Genomic DNA, 18,917 nt, shown 5'->3' with positions numbered 1-18,917 from the left:
TGAACCACGCATAACTAAATACTTATAAAGGGTTATGATGAAGAGAAAACGTTCAGGCGTATGTTATCATTATTTCTACTCCTGCTGAAAATGGTCTTTAATTGCCTAACATGCTAAGCCGAGCAATTATATGGACGGGAAGCATTCAGGATATGAGCTTACCTTTCGGACCATGACGTATGGCTCCAAAGAAACAATGCAGCCAACTAAGCAGAATGATGTGATATGGGCGGAGGTCCACAGATGTACGTCGGAATTTTATGATAGAGATCGCTGGAGTATTAATCCTGGTACAGTTTTGTATGACAATTATTCCACCAGCTGGTGGAGTGTGAAATCTATTGAGTGAAAGTCACGACAAGAATATTGAAAATAATAACTACGCAGCATTGATGTAAAATTGTCATATTTATATCTCAAATATGACGGCTGAAGATTAAGAAATTGCACAGCATTATATTTCAGTGGGGTGAATTAAAAACTGTGGATGGCATCCGAACCTGGACGAGAATAGCAGACTACACCAATGAACACATTAGGGCAGGGATGCACAGTCCCCTCGGTAATGGTAGGAGTCCATTACAGGTGTGGGAACCCCTGCCCCACGAACTCATAATTTCACAGTTAGATCATTACCTAGTCATAATCATTTCTCTTGTAGCAACCTCCAAAGAAAATACTTATTTCATGATGAAGCATGTGAAACGTTCACAACTCATCTAAAGGGAATAGGAAACAGAGCACAGAAACGTAGATCAAGGAATATCTTCATCTTTCATCTTTTCTTTAGCTCTGATGGTAAATGTCCAGTAGGGGGAACCTGCAGAGCAGAAGACAACCAACCGTGGATGGAGTGGTAAACTGTGACAAGATTTCGTCGAAATGACTTATTGAAGGTGCTCAGGTTTACTTTAGTTGGACAGTGCTGAACGGTGTATCTTTGGGGGAACAAGTAGGGGAGGGAGTGGAGGTTTGATGCTTTGCTGCTGCTTGTGCGTGGGAGAGGAAGTTGGGTTTAGGGTTCTGTCATCTACTCATTGTTTTTATCCTCTCTGTTACGTGCATTCTGCTTTGCATACTGTATATACTCCCTGACATTAATTTGAACCATTGAACCATTGAAAATAAGGCAGATTTGACGACGGAGAAGCTGTCAGAATTTCTTTCTTTTTTTTTTTTGTAAAGATCACTACTTCTGCATTGATCTGTGAAAGGAAAGTGTTGAAGCAGAAGTGTGGGTTCCGCTCGGAAACAACATGACTGATGGAATTGAGCAAGAGTATATTTCAACACCTTGTTTGCAAAGTAAAAGAAATGTACTTATTTCGCAGTAGTTTTTTTTTCCTGAGAATTTAAATGTTATTTTTTTTAACATATCTGGTTCTTACAGATATATTAGAAGATTTTGCCCACGAAATATGTCATACTTTTTTTTTTTATCGTTGTGATGAAAACGTAGGAATATATACATTCTGTGAAAACATGTTAACAGAATAATAGCGGTGGGGGGTGCGCAGGGTGGAGTGTGAATTTGGAGGAGAAAATGTAGCAGTAGTGTAACAAGTTTAAATGAGGCCACGTGATTATGTTTTCAAGTCTAGTCAAGTCAAGTCACTTTTTATTGTCATTTCGACCATAACTGCTGGTACAGTACACAGTAAAAACAAGACAGCGTTTTTCAGGACCATGATGCTACATTAAACAATTCAAAAACTATACAGAATGACGTAAAACAACACAAAAACTACACTAGATTACAGACCTACCCAGGACTGCATAAAGTGCACAAAACAGTGCAGGCATTACAATAAATAATAGACAAGACAATAGGCACAGTAGAAGCCAGTAGGTTGGTGTCAGTCCAGGCTCTGGGAATTGAGAGTCTGATGGTTTGGGGAAGAAACTGTTACATAGTCTTGTCGTGAGAGCCCGAATGGGTTTTGCCAGTAATATACCCAAAGTAATAATAATAATAATAATAATAATAATCATCATCATCATCATCATCATCATCATCATCATCATCATAATCGATATACTGTGCAAATAACTACAGAGCGTTAAAGCAGTTCGGTGATATAAGGAAAGGGGCTGTTTTAATGTTAAACCTGCAAATGAGGAACTTGTCTACATAAGGCCCGAATTAAGTTACACGAACTAAATACATCAGTTCAATTAGAGAATCGTTTCACGCCTCGCCAAATGGCAGAAACAAGGCCGCGGTATTCGTGGTTTATTGTGTACCGCTTGGGCACGTCATTGTTCTGTGCGGAAAAGATTCGTAGACTGTTGTTATTACCAGGAATCACTCACAATACTCCAAGCAGTGTCTACCTCATAAAGCCTCAGCATTACAAACTTGCTTCATTGCATCTGTCTGAGTTACCACCGACACACAACCTGCAAATTAAGCTTTAGGGAATCCTGCACGTAGACTCGTAAATCTCTTTCCATCTCTGATTTCTCAATTTGCTTTCCACTTAGAAAAGAGATTTTTTCAATGTATCCCTTCAATCAAAATGCATGATCATGCATTTCCCTACACTGTATTCCCTTAGAAATTCTTCCCCATTTTCCTAATCCACGTAAATCCTTCTACAGACTCCCTGCTCCCTTACCAAGACCTGCCCTCCCCAGCATTCGGATCGTCAGCAACCTGGACATAAATCTATCAACTCCTTATGCAATTAATTGACACATAACGTGAAAAGAAGCTACCTCAACACCACCCTCTGCGAACACTATTAGTTACCAGCAGACAAACATAAAAGGCCCTCTTTATTCCTGCTCTTTGCCCCTACCAGTCAGTCAATCTTCTATCCAAGTTTTTATCGTTCCTGTAATACAAGGGTCTGTTATCTTATTTAGCAGCCTCATGTTCGACGCATTTTCAAAGACCTTCTAAAGGACCAAGTTAACAACATCTACTGACTCCTGTTTGTCAATTCTGCCTGTTATTACGTCACGAAATTCTAACCGATTTGTCAGACAGGCTTTTTGTCAAGAAAACCATGCTGACATCGGTCTATTTTATCCTGTATCCCCAAATATCACGAAATCTCATCCTGAATAATGGATTTCAACAATTTTCCAACCAATGAAGTAAAGCTATGTGGCCAGTAAATACCTTTATTCTGCATCCCTCAATTCTTAAGGACATCCAGAACCATTTCCGAATCTACCAATTTTTGAAATAAGATTACTAATTCCTCCGGAACCTCTTTAGCTCCCTCTTTTTGAACCCTGTGGTGTAGTGCATCTGGTCAAAGTGACCTATGGAACTTCAGAGCTTTCAGCTTCCCGAGCACCTTCTCCTTAGTTATGAAAACTACCCTCCCTTCTGCACGCCGACACTCTCGAATTCATGACGTACTGCTAATGTCTTCCACAGCGAAGGCTGACAGAATATATATAATGAGTTGGACACCATTCCTTTGCTTCCATTACTCCCACTCTAGATACATTTTCCGATTATTTTTTACGTAGAGGATGGTCGGTGCAAGAAACGTGCTGTCAAGAAGTGCAGTAGCAATGTTTGGGGAGAATATCTACTGTTGCCTCTCTCATACTCTTTATACATCTACAGAATGTTTTGGTATCATCTTTTATATAAAAGGCTATCCTTGCTTCATATTTCATCCTATCCCCCCTTATATCGTTTTGGTTGCCTTCTGTTGTTTTTTTTTAAATTTCCCAATCATCTACCTTCTCAAATATTGTTGTTATGTTGTATACTCACCCGTTTGTTTGAATGTTGTCTTTGACTTCCCTTGTCAGCCATGGTAGTATCAACTTCCCTTTAGTGTACTTATTCTCCTTTGGACCTGCACCTTCCGAATTGCTCCCAGAAACCCCAACCCTTGCTGTTCTGCTGGTCAGTCCTGCTAGTGGTTCTCTTCCAATGAACTTCGGCCTGCTCTTTTCTCAGGCCTCTGTAGATCCTCTTATTCCATTGTAACATAGATACATCTGATTTTAGCTTAATCCTATTGTACTGCATGGTGAACTCTATCATATTATGATCTCCTTTGCCTTTAAATCCATTGTAAATTTGATATAGTAAACAAAATCCAGTCCAGAATTTCTTTTCCCTGGTGGGTTTAATCACAAACTACTCCAAATATCCATCTGACAAATTCCTTCTCTGGGATCAACACGAATTTGCTTTCCCCAATGTACCTACATATCGAAATCCCCCGTGACTATCGTAACCCTTTCTAAATGCATTTTCTGTCTCTTGCTGGAATTCGTACCCTATATTCTGGCTACTGTTCGCAGGTCATCAAGGTCTTGTTACCTTCGCAGTTTCTAAACCCTGCCCTCAAAGGATTCTAGTTCTTCCGATTACATGTGAACTTAGAAGGTTTTGATATCCTTTTTTTTTTGACTAACAGAGTCTACTCCACCACACGCCAACCGCCGGCCGTGCACACGCGCAGTTAAGAGGGAACTGCTTCTTATCTCTAAGGGGAGCAATTCTTTTCGTGTCCACACTTTAAATCTCTTTAAAGAACTTCCTATGATTTTTCTTAACCTTGCCTACTAGCCTCATGGCATACCTTCGATTTGTTCTCCCATTTCCCTCTGACCATCGTCAGTCCTTTTATATTCATTCACGGATTCGCTCTGAATTGAATTGCGGTTATTACTTACATTCTCCAAATACATGAGGAGTAAAATTGTTTACATTACGTCTCCGTTCAAATGTACAATGTGCAATTTTAGTAATTTATAATAAGTATTATAAACAACAGAATAGTCAATATGACATAGACACGCAGTTGTGTCAGCATGAATTAATCAGTCTGATGGCCTGGTGGAAGAAGCTGTCTCGGAGCCTGTCGGTCCTGGCTTTTATGCTGCGGTACCGTTTCCCGGATGGTAGCAGCTGGAACAGTTTGTGGTTGGGGTGACTCGAGCCCCCAATAATCCTTCAGGCCCTTTTTACACACCTGTCTTTGTAAATGTCCTGAATAGTGGGAAGTTCACATCTGCAGATACGCTGTGCTGTCCGCACCACTCTCTGCAGAGTCCTGAGGTTGAGGGAAGTACAGTTCCCATACCAGGCAGTGATGCAGCCAATCAGGATGCTCTCAATCGTTCCCCTATGGTAAGTTATATAGGGAATATATAAGAATTTGGGAGGGGCATACCAAACCTCTTCAACCGTCTGTGGTGAAAGAGGGGCTGTTCTGCCTTTTTCACCACACAGCTGGCGTGTACAGATCAAGTAAGATCCTCGGTGATGTGTATGCCGAGGAACTTAAAGCAATTCACCTTATTAAACCCTATCCATCGATGTCTATAGGGGTTAGCCTGTCTCCATCCCTCCTGTACTCCACAACCAGCTCCTTTGTGTTTGCGACGTTGAAAAACAGATTGTTTTCTTGATACCACTGTGTCAGGGTGATAACTTTCTCTCTGTAGGCTACCTCATTACTATTTGAGATTAGGCCAATCAGAGTAGTGTCGTCAGTAAATTTAATTAGCAGATTGGAGCTGTGGGTAGCGATACATTCATGGGTATATAGAGAGTAAAGGAGGGGGCTTAGGACACAGCCCTGATGGGCAGCTGTGTTGCGGGTCAGAGGGGCAGAGGTGAGGGACCACAACCTTACCACGTTACGGTGATCTGACAGGAAGTCCAGGATATAACTGCACAAATCAAGGTGAAGGCCGATGTCTCTGAGCTTCTTGTCAAAGCTGAAGGGAATTATGGTGTTGAATGCTGAAGTGTAGCCCAAGCATACCATTCTTTTATAAGCATCCCACTTCTCCGGATATGAAAGGACGGTGTGCAGAGCAATGGTTATTGCGTTGTCTGTCGATTGGTTGTGTTGGTAGGCGAATTGTAGCGGGTCCAGTGTGGGGGCAGCGTGCTGCAGATGTAGTCCTTGACCAGCGTCTCAAAGCATTTGCTTATTATTGAGGTAAGTGCGACAGGACGCCAGCCGTTCAGACATGTTACCTTGGTCTTTTTAAGTACAGGGACAATGGTGGAGGTTTTGAAGCAGGGGGCACTCAACACTGCGAAAGGGAGAGATTAGAAATGTCTGTAAATGCACCTGCCAAATGTGCCGCACACATCCTGCGTGCTCACCCTAGGATGCCCGTCCGGTCCCGCAGCCTTGCGGCTGTCTACCCGTTGGCAACACCTGCGTACTTTGGCCTCAGAGATGACCACGTTGTCGGTCGCATCATCTGCAGGTCTCCTCAGGGGCTCAGTATTGTCGACATCGAATCGAGCGTAAAGTAGATTTGGGTCGTCCGATTTTGCACCGACCTGATAGCCCTAATGTATGCTTCCATCGTTTTCTGCAGCAGATGTTTAATTTCTCTCGTTTTCCAAGGTTCTCTAAACTGCCAGCTGTACCCTCCACCCGAACAAGGGCATGCCAAGCCTGGATGATTGCTATCACACTCTTAATGATCTCCCAATCGCCATTCGTCCATGTCTATTTAAACGGTCGGCATCTACTAAATTCTGTCCACCTCTCCCAAATGAGATCTGCTCCAACTTATGCATCAACCTGTGGACTTGACTTACCTTTCTCTATCGCTGTCCTTAAACTGATAGAAGTCCCTGCTTGGGAGGACAGCAATGTGTGGGTGTGTGAGAGAGGGATGCAGATATAAATAACGATAACATAAACTATTACTTTATATATAAATAAAATAATTATATGGAATATTATATTTCCGGCCTTAATGTCCCCGGTGGGGCCAATTACCCGTCGCCATCAAATACAAGCTGATCTTTTTTTACTCTTTGATTTACGTTCATCCACTAATCGGCTGAAAAAATGTTCAGATTAAATTGCAAATTAATGGGTGTAAATCGTCCGAGATTAAACAATAGTTATTTTCATTTGGATCTAAGAAAATAAAAATGTGTTGGGGAAACACTCGCTTTCTCTATTTCCCACAGCATGTAAACACGGTACCAAGGCTATGTGATGATAAATATAACAACAATTTCCCCCTTAACTGCTTGGGTTAGTTTTGATATCATTTCGTATATAACAACAGAAGTAGATGTTTAAAATCGGACTCTCCCACTGTTAGATTAGTCGCTCCTTCTTATTGTTGAGGTCGAGAACGGCGTAAGCAGTAAAAATTAATTTCATGAACATGGATTGCATGGCTGGTCGGTCAAGGCAGGAGTCTTCTCCAAGTGTGAAGAGGACTATAAACGCCATTAGAGATAGCAATGATGATGTATTCATTGCGAAGATCTATGTTTCTCGAGAATCAAAAGTTTCGTTTTCTGCAAGCTTTATAGGCTTTGACTATTGATATATCACGAGTGTGGCTTAAGGTGGCTTGGGCAGCCAGTGGCAGTGCTGTCAAAGTTGCTCGGGCATCATCGTCGGTAGCATATTTCTGCTGATTGTCGTGATTAAAGGCAGACCTTTTCCCGGTATCAGTACTGTGTATGGGTAAGTAGCAAATTACCAGTGGGAATAATAACAGGACCGTTTTAGCCTCATGATTCTGAGTACGGACAGAGATGGGTCTGGTTATCCAGTGACGTCGTTAGTGTCGTCATGATGGGTCTGTGTCATCAGTGTGATCTTCGATTGTTCCAGACAAGCAATGGTATAATAATTATTTTCAACGGTTTGTATCGAAAACTTGCGACTTTTGTATTTCTTTTAGTGTAGACTAACTTTGGAGAACGAAAGTCCATCTCTGATCGGTGCCCCATTCCAGAAATGCTGTCGAGCTACCTAACAAGTGCTCAATCAATTGTGCATCTTTTGGATGTTTCGAGATTTCCTGCACTTACCATTCCCCCTAGTCAACGTCCTTCAGAATCCATCAGAAATATATGAAAGTGCAACTTTTCTTCCTCATATCCCTCTGTATCTTAAGCACTAATCTTTTGTTTAACAACGAGTCTGCAGTTGTGCATCCTGAACAGCCTGAGGTCTGTTGTTTAGGACGTCTAACACCCAGTTGTACAGTGGTGTATTTAGACTAAGGAGTAGGATTTTGTTCACCAAATATTGTATCATTTCTTAATGCATGCATTACTAAATGACAATAAAAGAGGACTGCGTGTCTTCAACTAACTGAAAAAGAAGTTCCAGTTTATGCACAGACAACCATATGCGCGATATAATAGTTACTATGCAATAATAAATACTTTATTTTATAGCACTGTGTATATATTTATAGTTTGTTTTGTTTCTTTATTGTGTTCTTTATGCTTGTTTTATTATTTTCTGCTACACCCGATCCGGAATAACAATTATTTCTTTCTCCTTGACACTCATATAAGAAATATAATAAACAATCTTGAATTTTGAATCCTTGAAACTTGGAGCAGGGTCTCTTTTTATCCTATAAGAGGTTTGTCCCTTTCAGAGTCTGTCTATTGGCGAATTTTATGCAAACGATACGGAGTGTATCTTCTACTGTGGGTCAGTTAATGCAGCACACTTGAACACTAAAACTTTTCCTACTGAGAATCAGAAGTAAAGCATCTGTCACCAAATTGCATCACTTTTTTTTCTCTCCCAACATTCAGAACAAAAATACTTGCATTGGCGTTTACTTGATCGAATTTCTGTCTAGCATTTCGAATTTCAAAGTTCACAGTATTTTTATATCAGTGTTCATAGAAGTTACTATACACACCCCTGAGATTCATTTTCTTGAGGGCAATCACAGATAAAACAAGAAACACAACAGAGTAAATGAAAGACCTTGGCCAACAGTACGGGCAACAACTAATGTAGATTAAACAAAAAAAAACTGTGCAAATACAAGAAGAAAGATAATTAATAATAACAATAATAATGATAAAGAGTACACACTACTAAACTTAAATAACAACATAACACAAAAACATGAAGAAATTATCATTACAGAAGAAAACTTTAATCAATAGAAGAGCATGAGCCTCCATGCAAGTCATCCCCACGATCTGAGCAGACCAGATGTCGACAACGAAGCGTTGAAGGCCAGGCTCAGAGTTGGAGACCTCTTCCCAAACATAGAAGTGTCCTTTGTGGCAATACAGGACCAGCTGGTTAACACAAAAATAAGAAAAAAAAACATAATAAAGACCAACGAGTTCAAGATCATAAATGCAGAAACTGCCACGATAAACCAGAAGCAATCCAACACACTGCAAGATCCTCCAACAGTTTAACTCAATCTGAATACTCACACAGGCACAATCAAATGGCAGACATCCTTCCATCCTTCACCTAAATCTTGCTTTAAAATACAAATTCAAAAAAGAACCCATAATCTACTCTATATATATAAGCCTAAACCAGTTTTAGTTTCTGAGTCCTACAAGTTATATTATTGAATTGAATTGATTTTATTACTTAAATCCTTAATATACTAGTATACGCTGGATTCATTAATACAGACAGTACAATCAATAATAATCGGCTGTATATAATAATACAGGACAAACAAGGAACTGTAACTTATGTCCCATCTAGGGATTGTTTGTAAACAACAATATTTTTATCAGTCAGTAAATGGACTATGTTTTCTTCTCCATTTCATCTCGTTGGTTGCGTTGTCCTTGGATTGTTTGTCTTTCCAGTAGCTCTGGATTTCTATTGTGCTTTGCAGGTGTCTCATTTGGAATGTTGTCATGGGGGTTGTCAAACTTTTTTTGTCAATTGCATTCAATTTGGATTAATTTAATGAGCACGGTAATGTCAATGTACCGAATTCCAACAAGGCTAGAGGGGATTTCAGGCCAACTCCTCTCTGTTGGGTTGCCGTGGTTCCTTGTCGGGTGAAACTCAGAAGTGATTATTATAGCAAACACCGAGACAATAATTTACATAGAATAAATTGAATTGAATTTAATTGAATTTACTTTATTTCCTACATCCCTCACATATATGAGGAGTAAAAATCTTTACGTTAAATCTCCGTCTAAATGTGGAATATGCAATCATAGTAATTTATAATGATTTATAATAAATAGAACTGTCAATGTAGCAAAGAAACACGCTGAAATCAGCGTGAGTTAATGAGTCTGATGGCCTGGTGGAAGAAGCTGTCCCGGAACCTGTTTGTCCTGGCTTCTATGCTGCGGTACCGTTTCCCGTATGGTACCAGCTGGAATAGATCGTAGTTGGCGTGACTAGGGTGCCCAATTAAAGGGAGAACACAACTACAGCTGTGAAGATCCCTGCTGCACCTGAGGATCCTGTGATCTCCCGTCTCAGAGGCCGATGTTAGGCTGTCTTTAAATAGAGCGAACCTTCGCAAGGTAGAAGATCTCTATGGAGTACCGCGTAAGGCTCTGAAAACCTGTGACAACTACCTATTGGGAGTATTCAAGGACATTTTCAACCTCTCACTGCTACGGGAAGTACCCTCTTGCTTCCAAAAGGCAACAGTTATTCCAGTGCCTACGAAGAATAATGTGGGCTGCCCTTATGTCTATCGACCGGTAGCACTCACATCGACAGTGATGAAATGTTCTGAGAGGTTGGTTATGACTAGACTGAACTCTTGCCTCAGCAAGGACCTGGACCCGTTGCAATTTGCCTATCGCCACAATTGGTCAACGGCAGACGCAATCTCGATGGCTCTCCACACGGCTTTAGACCACCTAGACAACTCAAACACATATGGCAGGATGCTACTCATCGACTATAGCTCGGCATTTAATACCATCATTCCCTCAATCCTGATTGAGAAGTTGCAGACCTTGGACCTTTGTACCTCTCTCTGTAACTCGATCCTCGACTTCCTAACCGGAAGACCGCAGTCTGTGCGGACTGGTAATAACATCTCCTCCTTGACGACGATCAACCCTGGCGCACTTCAAGGGCGAGTGCTTAGCCGACTGCTCTACGCTCTGTATACATGACTGTGTGACAAGGCATAGCTCAAATACCACCTATAAATTTGCTGACCATACAATCATTGTTGGTAGAATCTCAGGTGGTGACGAGAGGGCGTCCAGGAGAGAGATATGCGAACTAGTGGAATGGTGTCGCACTCAAGCTCAGTAAGACACGAAAGAGCTGATTGTGGACTTAAGGAAGCGTAAGATGAAGGAACACACACCAATCCTCATAAAGGGATCAGAAGTGGAGAGAATGAGCAGCTTCATGTTCCTCAGTGTCAAGATCTCTGAGGATCTAACCTGATCCCAACATATCGATGTAGTCATAAAGAAGGCAAGACAGCGGCTATACATTATTAGGAGTTTGAAGAGATTTGGCATGTCAACAAATTCACTCAAACTCTTCTATAGTTGCACCGTGGAGAGTATTCAGACAGGCTGCCCTAACCAGTTCCCCTCTACCGCCACTCTGCTTCGTCTAGCGGATTAGTCCTTACACTTAATAATTTCTCCTTTGGCTCCTCCCACTTCCTCCAAACTAAACGTGTAGCCATGGGCACCCGCATGGGTCCCAGCTATGCCTGCCTTTTTCTTGTCTTTGTAGAGCAATCGATGTTCGAAACCTATTCTGGTATCCGTCCCCCACTTTTCCTTCGCTACATCGACGACTGCATTGGCGCTGCTTCATGCACGCATGTTGAGCATGTTGACTTCATTAACTTTGTCTCCAACTTTCACCTGGCCCTCAAGTTTACCTGGTCCATTTCTGACACCTCCCTCCCTTTTCTAGATCTTTCTGTCTCTATCTCTGGAGACAGCTTATCTACTGATGTCTACTATAAGCCTACTGACTCTCACAGCTCTATGGACTATTCCTCTTGTCACCCTGTCTCTTGCAAAAACGCCATCCCCTTCTCGCAATTTCTCCGTCTCCGCTGCATCTGCTCTCAGGATGAGGGTTTTCATTCCAGGACGAAGGAGACGTCCTCATTTTTCAAAGAAAGGGGCTTCCCTTCCTCCACCATCAACTCTGCCCTCAAACGCATCACCCTCATTTCAGGCACATCTGCTCTCACTTCATCCTCCCGCCACCCCACTAAGAATAGGGTTCCCCTTGTCCTCACTTACCACCCCACCAGCCTCCGGGTCCAACATATAATTCTCCGTAACTTCCGCCACCTGCAACGGGATTCCACCACTAAGCACATCCTTCACTCCCCCCCCCCCGCCCTGCTTTCCGCAGGGATCGCTCCCTACGTGACACCCTTGTCTATTTGTTCCCCCCCCCATCACTTCCCACCGATCTCCCTCCTGACACTTAATCCTTGTAAGCGGAACAAGTGCTACACATGCCCTCACACTTCCTCTCTCACAACCATTCAGGGCCCCTCCCGATGCGGCCTTCTCTATATTGGTGAGATCCGACCCAGGCTGGGAGATCGCTTCTCTGAACACCTACGTTCTGTCCGCCAGAGAATGCAGGATCTCCCACGTCCTATTCCCATTCTGATATGTCTATCCACGGCCTCCTCTACTGTCAAGATGAAGCCACACTCAGGGTGGAGAGCAACACCTTATATTCCGTCTGGGTAGCCTCCAACCTGTTGGCATGAATATTGACTTCTCAAAATTCCGCTAATGCCCCACCTTATCCGTTATTTATTTATTTATATACACACGTTCTTTTTTTCTCTCTCTCCTTTATCTCCCTCTGTCCCTCTCACTATACCCCTTGCCCATCCTCTGGGCTTCCCCCCTCCCCCTTTCTTTCTCACTAGGCCTCCTCTCTCATGATCCTCTCATATCCCTTTTGCCAATTAACTGTCCAGCTCTTGGCTCCATCCTTCCCCCTCCTGTCTTCTCTTATTATTTCGGATTTTCTCCCCTCCCCAACACTTTCAAATCGCTTACTAGCTTTTCTTTCAGTTAGTCCTGACGAAGGGTCTCGGCCCGAAATTTGGAATGTACCTCTTCCTAGAGATGCTGACCTGCTGCTTTCACCAGCAACTTTTATGTGTGTTGTTGCATCACTGTCTGGTATGGAGGGGCTACTGCACAGGACCGAAAGAAGCTGCAGAAAGTTATAAATCTAGTCAGCTCCATCTTGGGTACTAGCCTGCGAAGCACCCAGGACATCTTCGGTGATCAGTGTCTCGGAAGGGCAGCGTCAATTATTAAGGACCTCTGGCACCCAGGGCATGCCCTTTTCTCACTGTTACCATCAGGTAGGAGATAAAGAAAGCTGAAGCCACACACTCAGCAATTCAGGGACAGCTTCTTCCCCTCTGTCATCAGAGTTCAGAATGGACATTGAAGGTTTGGACACTACCTCACTTTTTTAATATACAGTATTTCTGCTTTTGCACTTTAAAAAAAACTATTCAGTACTGCATAAGTAATTGGTTTACTTGTTTCTTCATCATGTTTTATGTTATTTATTTATTTTTTTCTCTCTACTAGATTATGTATTGCAGTGAACTGTTGCTGCTAAGTTAACAAATTTCAAGTCATATGCCGGTGATAATAAACCTGATTCTGATTCGGGCCCTTTTTTCACAGCTGTCTTTGTAAATGTCCTGCATCATGGGAAGTTCACAACCACAAATGCGCTAAGTTGTCTGCACCACTCTCTGCAGATACCTGCGATTGAGAGAGGTACAGTTCCCATACCAGCCAGTGCTGACGCCAGTCAGGACGCTCTCAGTTGTGCCCTAGTAGAAAGATCTCAGGATTTAGGGACCCATTCCAAACTCCCTTAACCGTCTGAGGTAAAACATGCGCTGTTGTGCCTTTCTCACTACACCGAGGTGAATTCCTGGGTGAAGTGGATACCGAGGAACTTAAAGCTGCTTACTCTTTTAACCCCAGATTTATCGATGTCAATAGGGGTTAGCCTGTCTCCATTCCTCCTGTAATCCACAACCAGCTCCTTTGTTTTTGCGACATTGAGGGAGAGGTAGTTTTCCTGACACCACTGTGTCAGATTTGAATCTATTTTCAGAAGCTGCGTTATGTATTTATTTGTCTGTCTATCTATCTATTTATCTCTCTACCTGTCTTCTTGTTTACCTATCTGTTTCTCTATCTATCTATCTGTATAGATAGCTATCTATCAATCCGGTTGATTGATTGATTACTGAGATACATCGCGGTATAGGTCCTTACTGCCCTTCCAGCCGCGCCGCTCATAATTCGCCCGTTTAAATCTGAACCTAATCACGCGACAATTTATGAGGAGAAATTAATCTGCCAACCGGTATGTCTTTGGACTGTGAGAGGAAACCAAAGTACCCGGAGGAAACACATTTGGTCATGGTGAGAACGTTGAAATGTCTTACAGGCAGCGGCGGGGATTGAACCCCAGCCCCTGGTACTGTAAAGCGCTCTTCTAACAGCTACCCTTCCGTGCTGCCCAGAGCATGGGATTGATACGCATGTTGTTTAAAATACAATGTGTCAAATGAAGTTAATTCATTCAATGCATTTTCTGACTCTTGAAGCAACAATAAATCACAAAGATCTTCCCTAAAGAGCACAACACCCAATGGATGAGCAATTGCAGAATAATATTTGTATTGAATTTAGAACCAGGGTCACAGTCAACCAGTTCCTGCAACCATTCGCTTCGTGAACCAACCTGCGGACCTTAGGTTTAGAAACACAATAACAACATTGATTACGTTGTTTTGGACGTTTTAGTTCTACCTGTGTTCGTTCTTAAACATATTGTGTATAATTTATGTTTAACAGATTTTATTTTTTTGTGTATGATGCTTATCTGTTGCTCTGGGCATGGAACAGGTAAGTTTATCGTTACTCTTATGCATACATGGACTTGTGCAGTTGAATATAAACTCAATTTACCCACTGAATCTTCTCTGACATGCTGGAGATACCTGAGTATCATACAACAATCAGTTATATTCTGTTGCCATCAGTTTAATGTGCGTTTAACTTTGCACCTGAAAATAAAGTAACTTGTACACTTGGCTTTAGTCTCTATTTTGACTTAGGACTGCTTTTGGAATAAGTTTCTACACAGCTTTGGGTGTCGAATCGCAAATTAGACAAAGAAGTCAAGTCATTTTGGATACGGCGCGACAGGTAGTTGTATCCAGTGATATTGGATTATCACAATCATGTGGCGCCGAAGGATGTGATCAGGCATGATCCTCATCAATGACTGGCCTGATATCATGACATATTTGGACTGCTTCCTTTACCGTATTTCATTACAAAACACTTAGATCTGAATTCAAATTCTGGGACTGAACTGGTGTGTTGGCTGTTATCGCAAACGGAATATTTCACTGTATGCTTAAGTGTACATTGTGATAAATGAATAACTCTGAATCAGAATCTGAATATGGATCTGAATCAGGCCTATTCCTGCTGCAAGACCTGCGTCCCAATCTTGAGACTGAGCTACGCAGAAGGCATGGCAGCTATTAATGGTTCAATGGTTCAATTTAGTATCAGAGAATGTATACAGTATACAACCTGAAATTCTTACTCATTGAAGACAGCTACGAAACAGAGAAAAAAAAAACCCAGACAATGATCAACAGAAAGCGGTACAACCCCATCCACCCCACCCTTTCCACGCACAAGCAGCAACAAAATATTTAGGCCTCCGCCCTCCGCTCCGTTTGCTACAGCAAAAGCATTAGCCGTCTACCACCCGCCATGAAAACATTAGTAAAGCTTCCGGAGACCATGATCTACAGTTCATCAAAAGCTACTGTCCATTCAAACACTTCAACATCTTAGAGTCTCGCTTTCTCCCTCTTTCTCGCCCTCTCTCTCTCAAGAGCGAGAGAGGCAGAGACACATCGCTTCTGCCACAAGCGGACACCAACAGCTCGCTGTTTCGATGTTACAGACTGCCGCGTCGCTTGTTCGAGATCCCAACTCGAAGAACAGACTCTCACTCACCACCGAGAGAGAGAGAGTGAGAGAGAGAGGGAGAGAGTGAGTGAGAGAGAGATTACTCGAGGGGGCTCAGACGGCTGCGTACACCGCCCGCTGTCTCGGTGTTTCAATCTCGCGCGACACTTCAGTCAGCGACATCGGTGAGGAATCGGGTCGTCCACAGGACCGCACCCTGACGGCGCACGTCGAAACATTGAACCCTGGAGGCTTCGAAACCCCAGGTCGCTCGGCGAGTTCCGACAGCGAGAACCCACCACCCATGAAGAAGCGTAGTTTGAGCTGCAGCTGTAGATCACGGACCCAAGTCACCTTGAAAAGGAACAAAAGAGGCATAAGAAGAGAAGAATTAAACTGTTTCAGCCAGGTCCGCAAAAACTTCCGGCGCCATTTTTAGCTCCTCCCACTCCTATTGCCGTGAGGATGGCAAAATGTAATTCAAGTGTGGCATTATCTATGGCGGTGTAGAATGAAGGGACGCGATCCAAGAGTCCAAATAGTTAAAACTTTTCCCCAGTTCTCTACATTTATCACTTCCACTGACAAGCAATGAATGGAGGAATACGTCATCAATTGGTAACCCACATCGCAGGGCATGTAGGCTTGGCTTAGTGCTGTGGGTTCAATAGAATATCAGGAGGGTAAGACGAGATTTGCCCATTTCACACATTTCAAAACTGTTTGCTACTATAAATTCCAAATTCCACGTGTTCATTGTTTTGATCTATACCTTACCTCCTGGTGAAGTGGAGACATCGAGGAGCCTTTTGTCCCTTTTACAACTTGACGTCTGCATAGATCGTGCCTTCACCGCCGTGGGTTTCAACGCGTTTCTTCTTGCCCTGAGGTGAATGTTCAAATTCGTTAGTGAATCATTTGGACGTCGGTCTATCTGCTAACGACTGAAAACCATTCTATTGACAGATGAACTGTTGCAACTAGCGGTAGGAACAAATTATTTATAGTGGGACAGGTATAATATCTGTGGGCGCAACGACGGTGCAGCGGTTAGCGGGACGGTATTGCAGCTCAGGATATTAGTGTTCGGAATTCAATTCCCTGCTCCGTCTGTAAGGAGTTTTTACGTACTCCCCGTGGACCGCGTGCGTTTTGTTTCGGGAGCGCAGGTTTCTTCCCACAGTCCAAAGGTATATCGGTCAGCAGGTTAATTGGTCATTGTAATTGTCTTGTAATTGTCCACGGGTTAAATTGGTGTGTTGCTGGGTGGCACAGCTTGTTAGTCTGGAGGGGCCTGTTCCACGCTGCATCGCGAAATAAATATATAGATAGATAGATAAATAAATAAGTCTGCGCACTGTCAATCAACGATGCAGACGGTTAAGCTAGTGCAAGGTTGTCGTGTTAGATCAAAGTGGGATCAGCTTCTTTTACGAGCACATGAGAACATAACCCAATAAAATATTCAAACCTGAGCTGTTAGCCTCACAGCCTTAACATAACAAACACACTATTTCTTACTTCCAAGAACATCGCACATTAATATTTGAAATAGGACGGAGAGTAATAGGATAGAGGGTGATTCAGTGAGGGGACGCATAACATTTCCCCGTTACTGGAGAATATGTTACACATTCCAGTTATTAAGGATAGTCAGATTGCGAATACAGAGAATTTTCTGCATTTAACCCTGACCCAGAAGATCTGTTACCGAAAAATCCTGCGCATCAGTTTCTATAAACGACGCTACCTTATGATGCAAAATATAAGCATCATTCGCAATCGAGTCACGTATAAACTACGTGCGTGATGACGCATGTCTCTCCATATAATTCCCTTCTCTACGCTAGCATAATGTCCGATTCAAGACTCGTTACAAAATAGAAAGTGCCTGTTTATTTTTAAATAGAATGCTGGGAGAAACCTACTGGGCAGTCCTAAGATGAATAGCCAACTTTATGAAAGCAAGGACGTAAATCATAAATTATAATGAAAAGAGGACTTCCAACTCACTTTTTGTTTTGTCGTTTGTGGTACTACCGTAAGATCAGCGTCTGACAAAATGAAAATCAAGACATCAATGTTTAAAACGCTGCATTAAATATTTATAAAAAGCGTGGTTAGATGTGGCCTGTTGCAGTTTATAATTAAACCACAAACCTACAGGAGTATTTTGAAGGAGCAAAGAGTCGGGAACACCTTATAGAAAGGACGTACAAACGACAGACAGACAGCGCCGGAGGGCTGGAGTGAACTGTGAAAAAATGTGAGCTAGCTGCTTTCTGGGGTAGTTCGCTGTGTCATGAACTGCTGTCTCGTCTAATTGGGAACCTTTGCGTGGTCTGCTTGGCGGAGGTTACATACTCATTTGCTGTTTGCCATAAGGTATAGAAGCAGAATAAGGCCATTCGGCCCCTCTCAGTTGCGATTTGTTTATGGTTGATTCAATTTTCCTCTCCATCCCACTCTCCTTTCACTTCGTAACCTTTGACGGCCTTCCTAATGAACAACTTTCCAAGCTCCGCGTTATTATAGCCAATGACTTGTTCGCTACAGTCATCCTAGGCAAAGAATTCCACAGATTTACCACCCTATGCATAACGGAATCCCTTCTCATCTCTGTACTATGCAATTCCCAGCACTGCATTCGCTCTGCTACATCTTTGCCCACTCTCTTAATCTGTCCAAGTCCTCCTGCAGGCTCCTTATTTCTTCACACTGCTGCCCTTCCACTTATTTTCCTATTTTCCCCAGACATTGCCATCCATATTATTAACTATTAACGTGAAAAAATGATCCCAACAGCAACCTCTGTGGTACGCTAACACTCACTGGCAGCCAACCAGAAAGTTACTGACTTCCCGTTATGTTGCTGGCGTTTGGGGCAGCAATGCAGGTCCTCTATCTCTGTCTGTCTTTGGTCATCTTCTCTATTGTGTCCCAGGTATGGTTCAGGTCTTTAGTCCACACATATATTTAGAAGGATTCTTCATTGCTGTTTCTTAAAAAAGTAGTTTTGGCCAGTCACGGTTGTTAGCCCTGAGCAGAACCCCTGAACCTGGAGGACAGGTGGATCACTTTTAGTCTGAACTCTACTCTTTGACCTGTTTGGCAAAGTTGACGCTACCAAGAGCCAAAGTATAAAGCGCTAACTCCAGCCAACATAGACCTCTGGATCAATGAGGCACGAAAT

General features: G+C 42.6%; 1 protein-coding gene and 1 pseudogene across 3 annotated transcripts in view; both read right to left on the bottom strand.

Annotated features, from left to right (window-relative positions):
* The window catches only part of LOC140189847 (histone H2AX-like), an 836,563-nt pseudogene that overhangs the window by 94,719 nt on the left and 722,927 nt on the right, over positions 1 to 18,917 (bottom strand).
* Positions 12,629 to 18,917, bottom strand: part of LOC140189845 (immunoglobulin superfamily member 1-like) — a 73,797-nt gene continuing 67,508 nt past the window's right edge. For 2 of the 3 annotated variants that reach the window (XM_072246151.1, XM_072246152.1), the window contains 3 exons: positions 17,738 to 17,778; positions 16,502 to 16,608; positions 13,244 to 16,078 (listed from right to left, as the gene is read on the bottom strand). In XM_072246151.1, the coding sequence (XP_072102252.1) occupies positions 16,543 to 16,608; positions 17,738 to 17,778 (107 nt within the window). In that variant the 3' untranslated portion in view covers positions 13,244 to 16,078; positions 16,502 to 16,542. Of the gene's footprint in view, positions 16,079 to 16,501; positions 16,609 to 17,737; positions 17,779 to 18,917 lie in introns of all 3 variants that reach the window. The other variant, XM_072246153.1, reaches the window with a different exon arrangement.

The sequence above is a fragment of the Mobula birostris genome, chromosome 29 (assembly GCF_030028105.1).
Source record: "Mobula birostris isolate sMobBir1 chromosome 29, sMobBir1.hap1, whole genome shotgun sequence".
Classification (NCBI taxonomy): Eukaryota; Metazoa; Chordata; class Chondrichthyes; order Myliobatiformes; family Myliobatidae; genus Mobula; species Mobula birostris.
The sequence above is the reverse complement of the archived record's forward strand: the minus strand, read 5'-3'. Positions and strand labels throughout refer to the sequence as shown.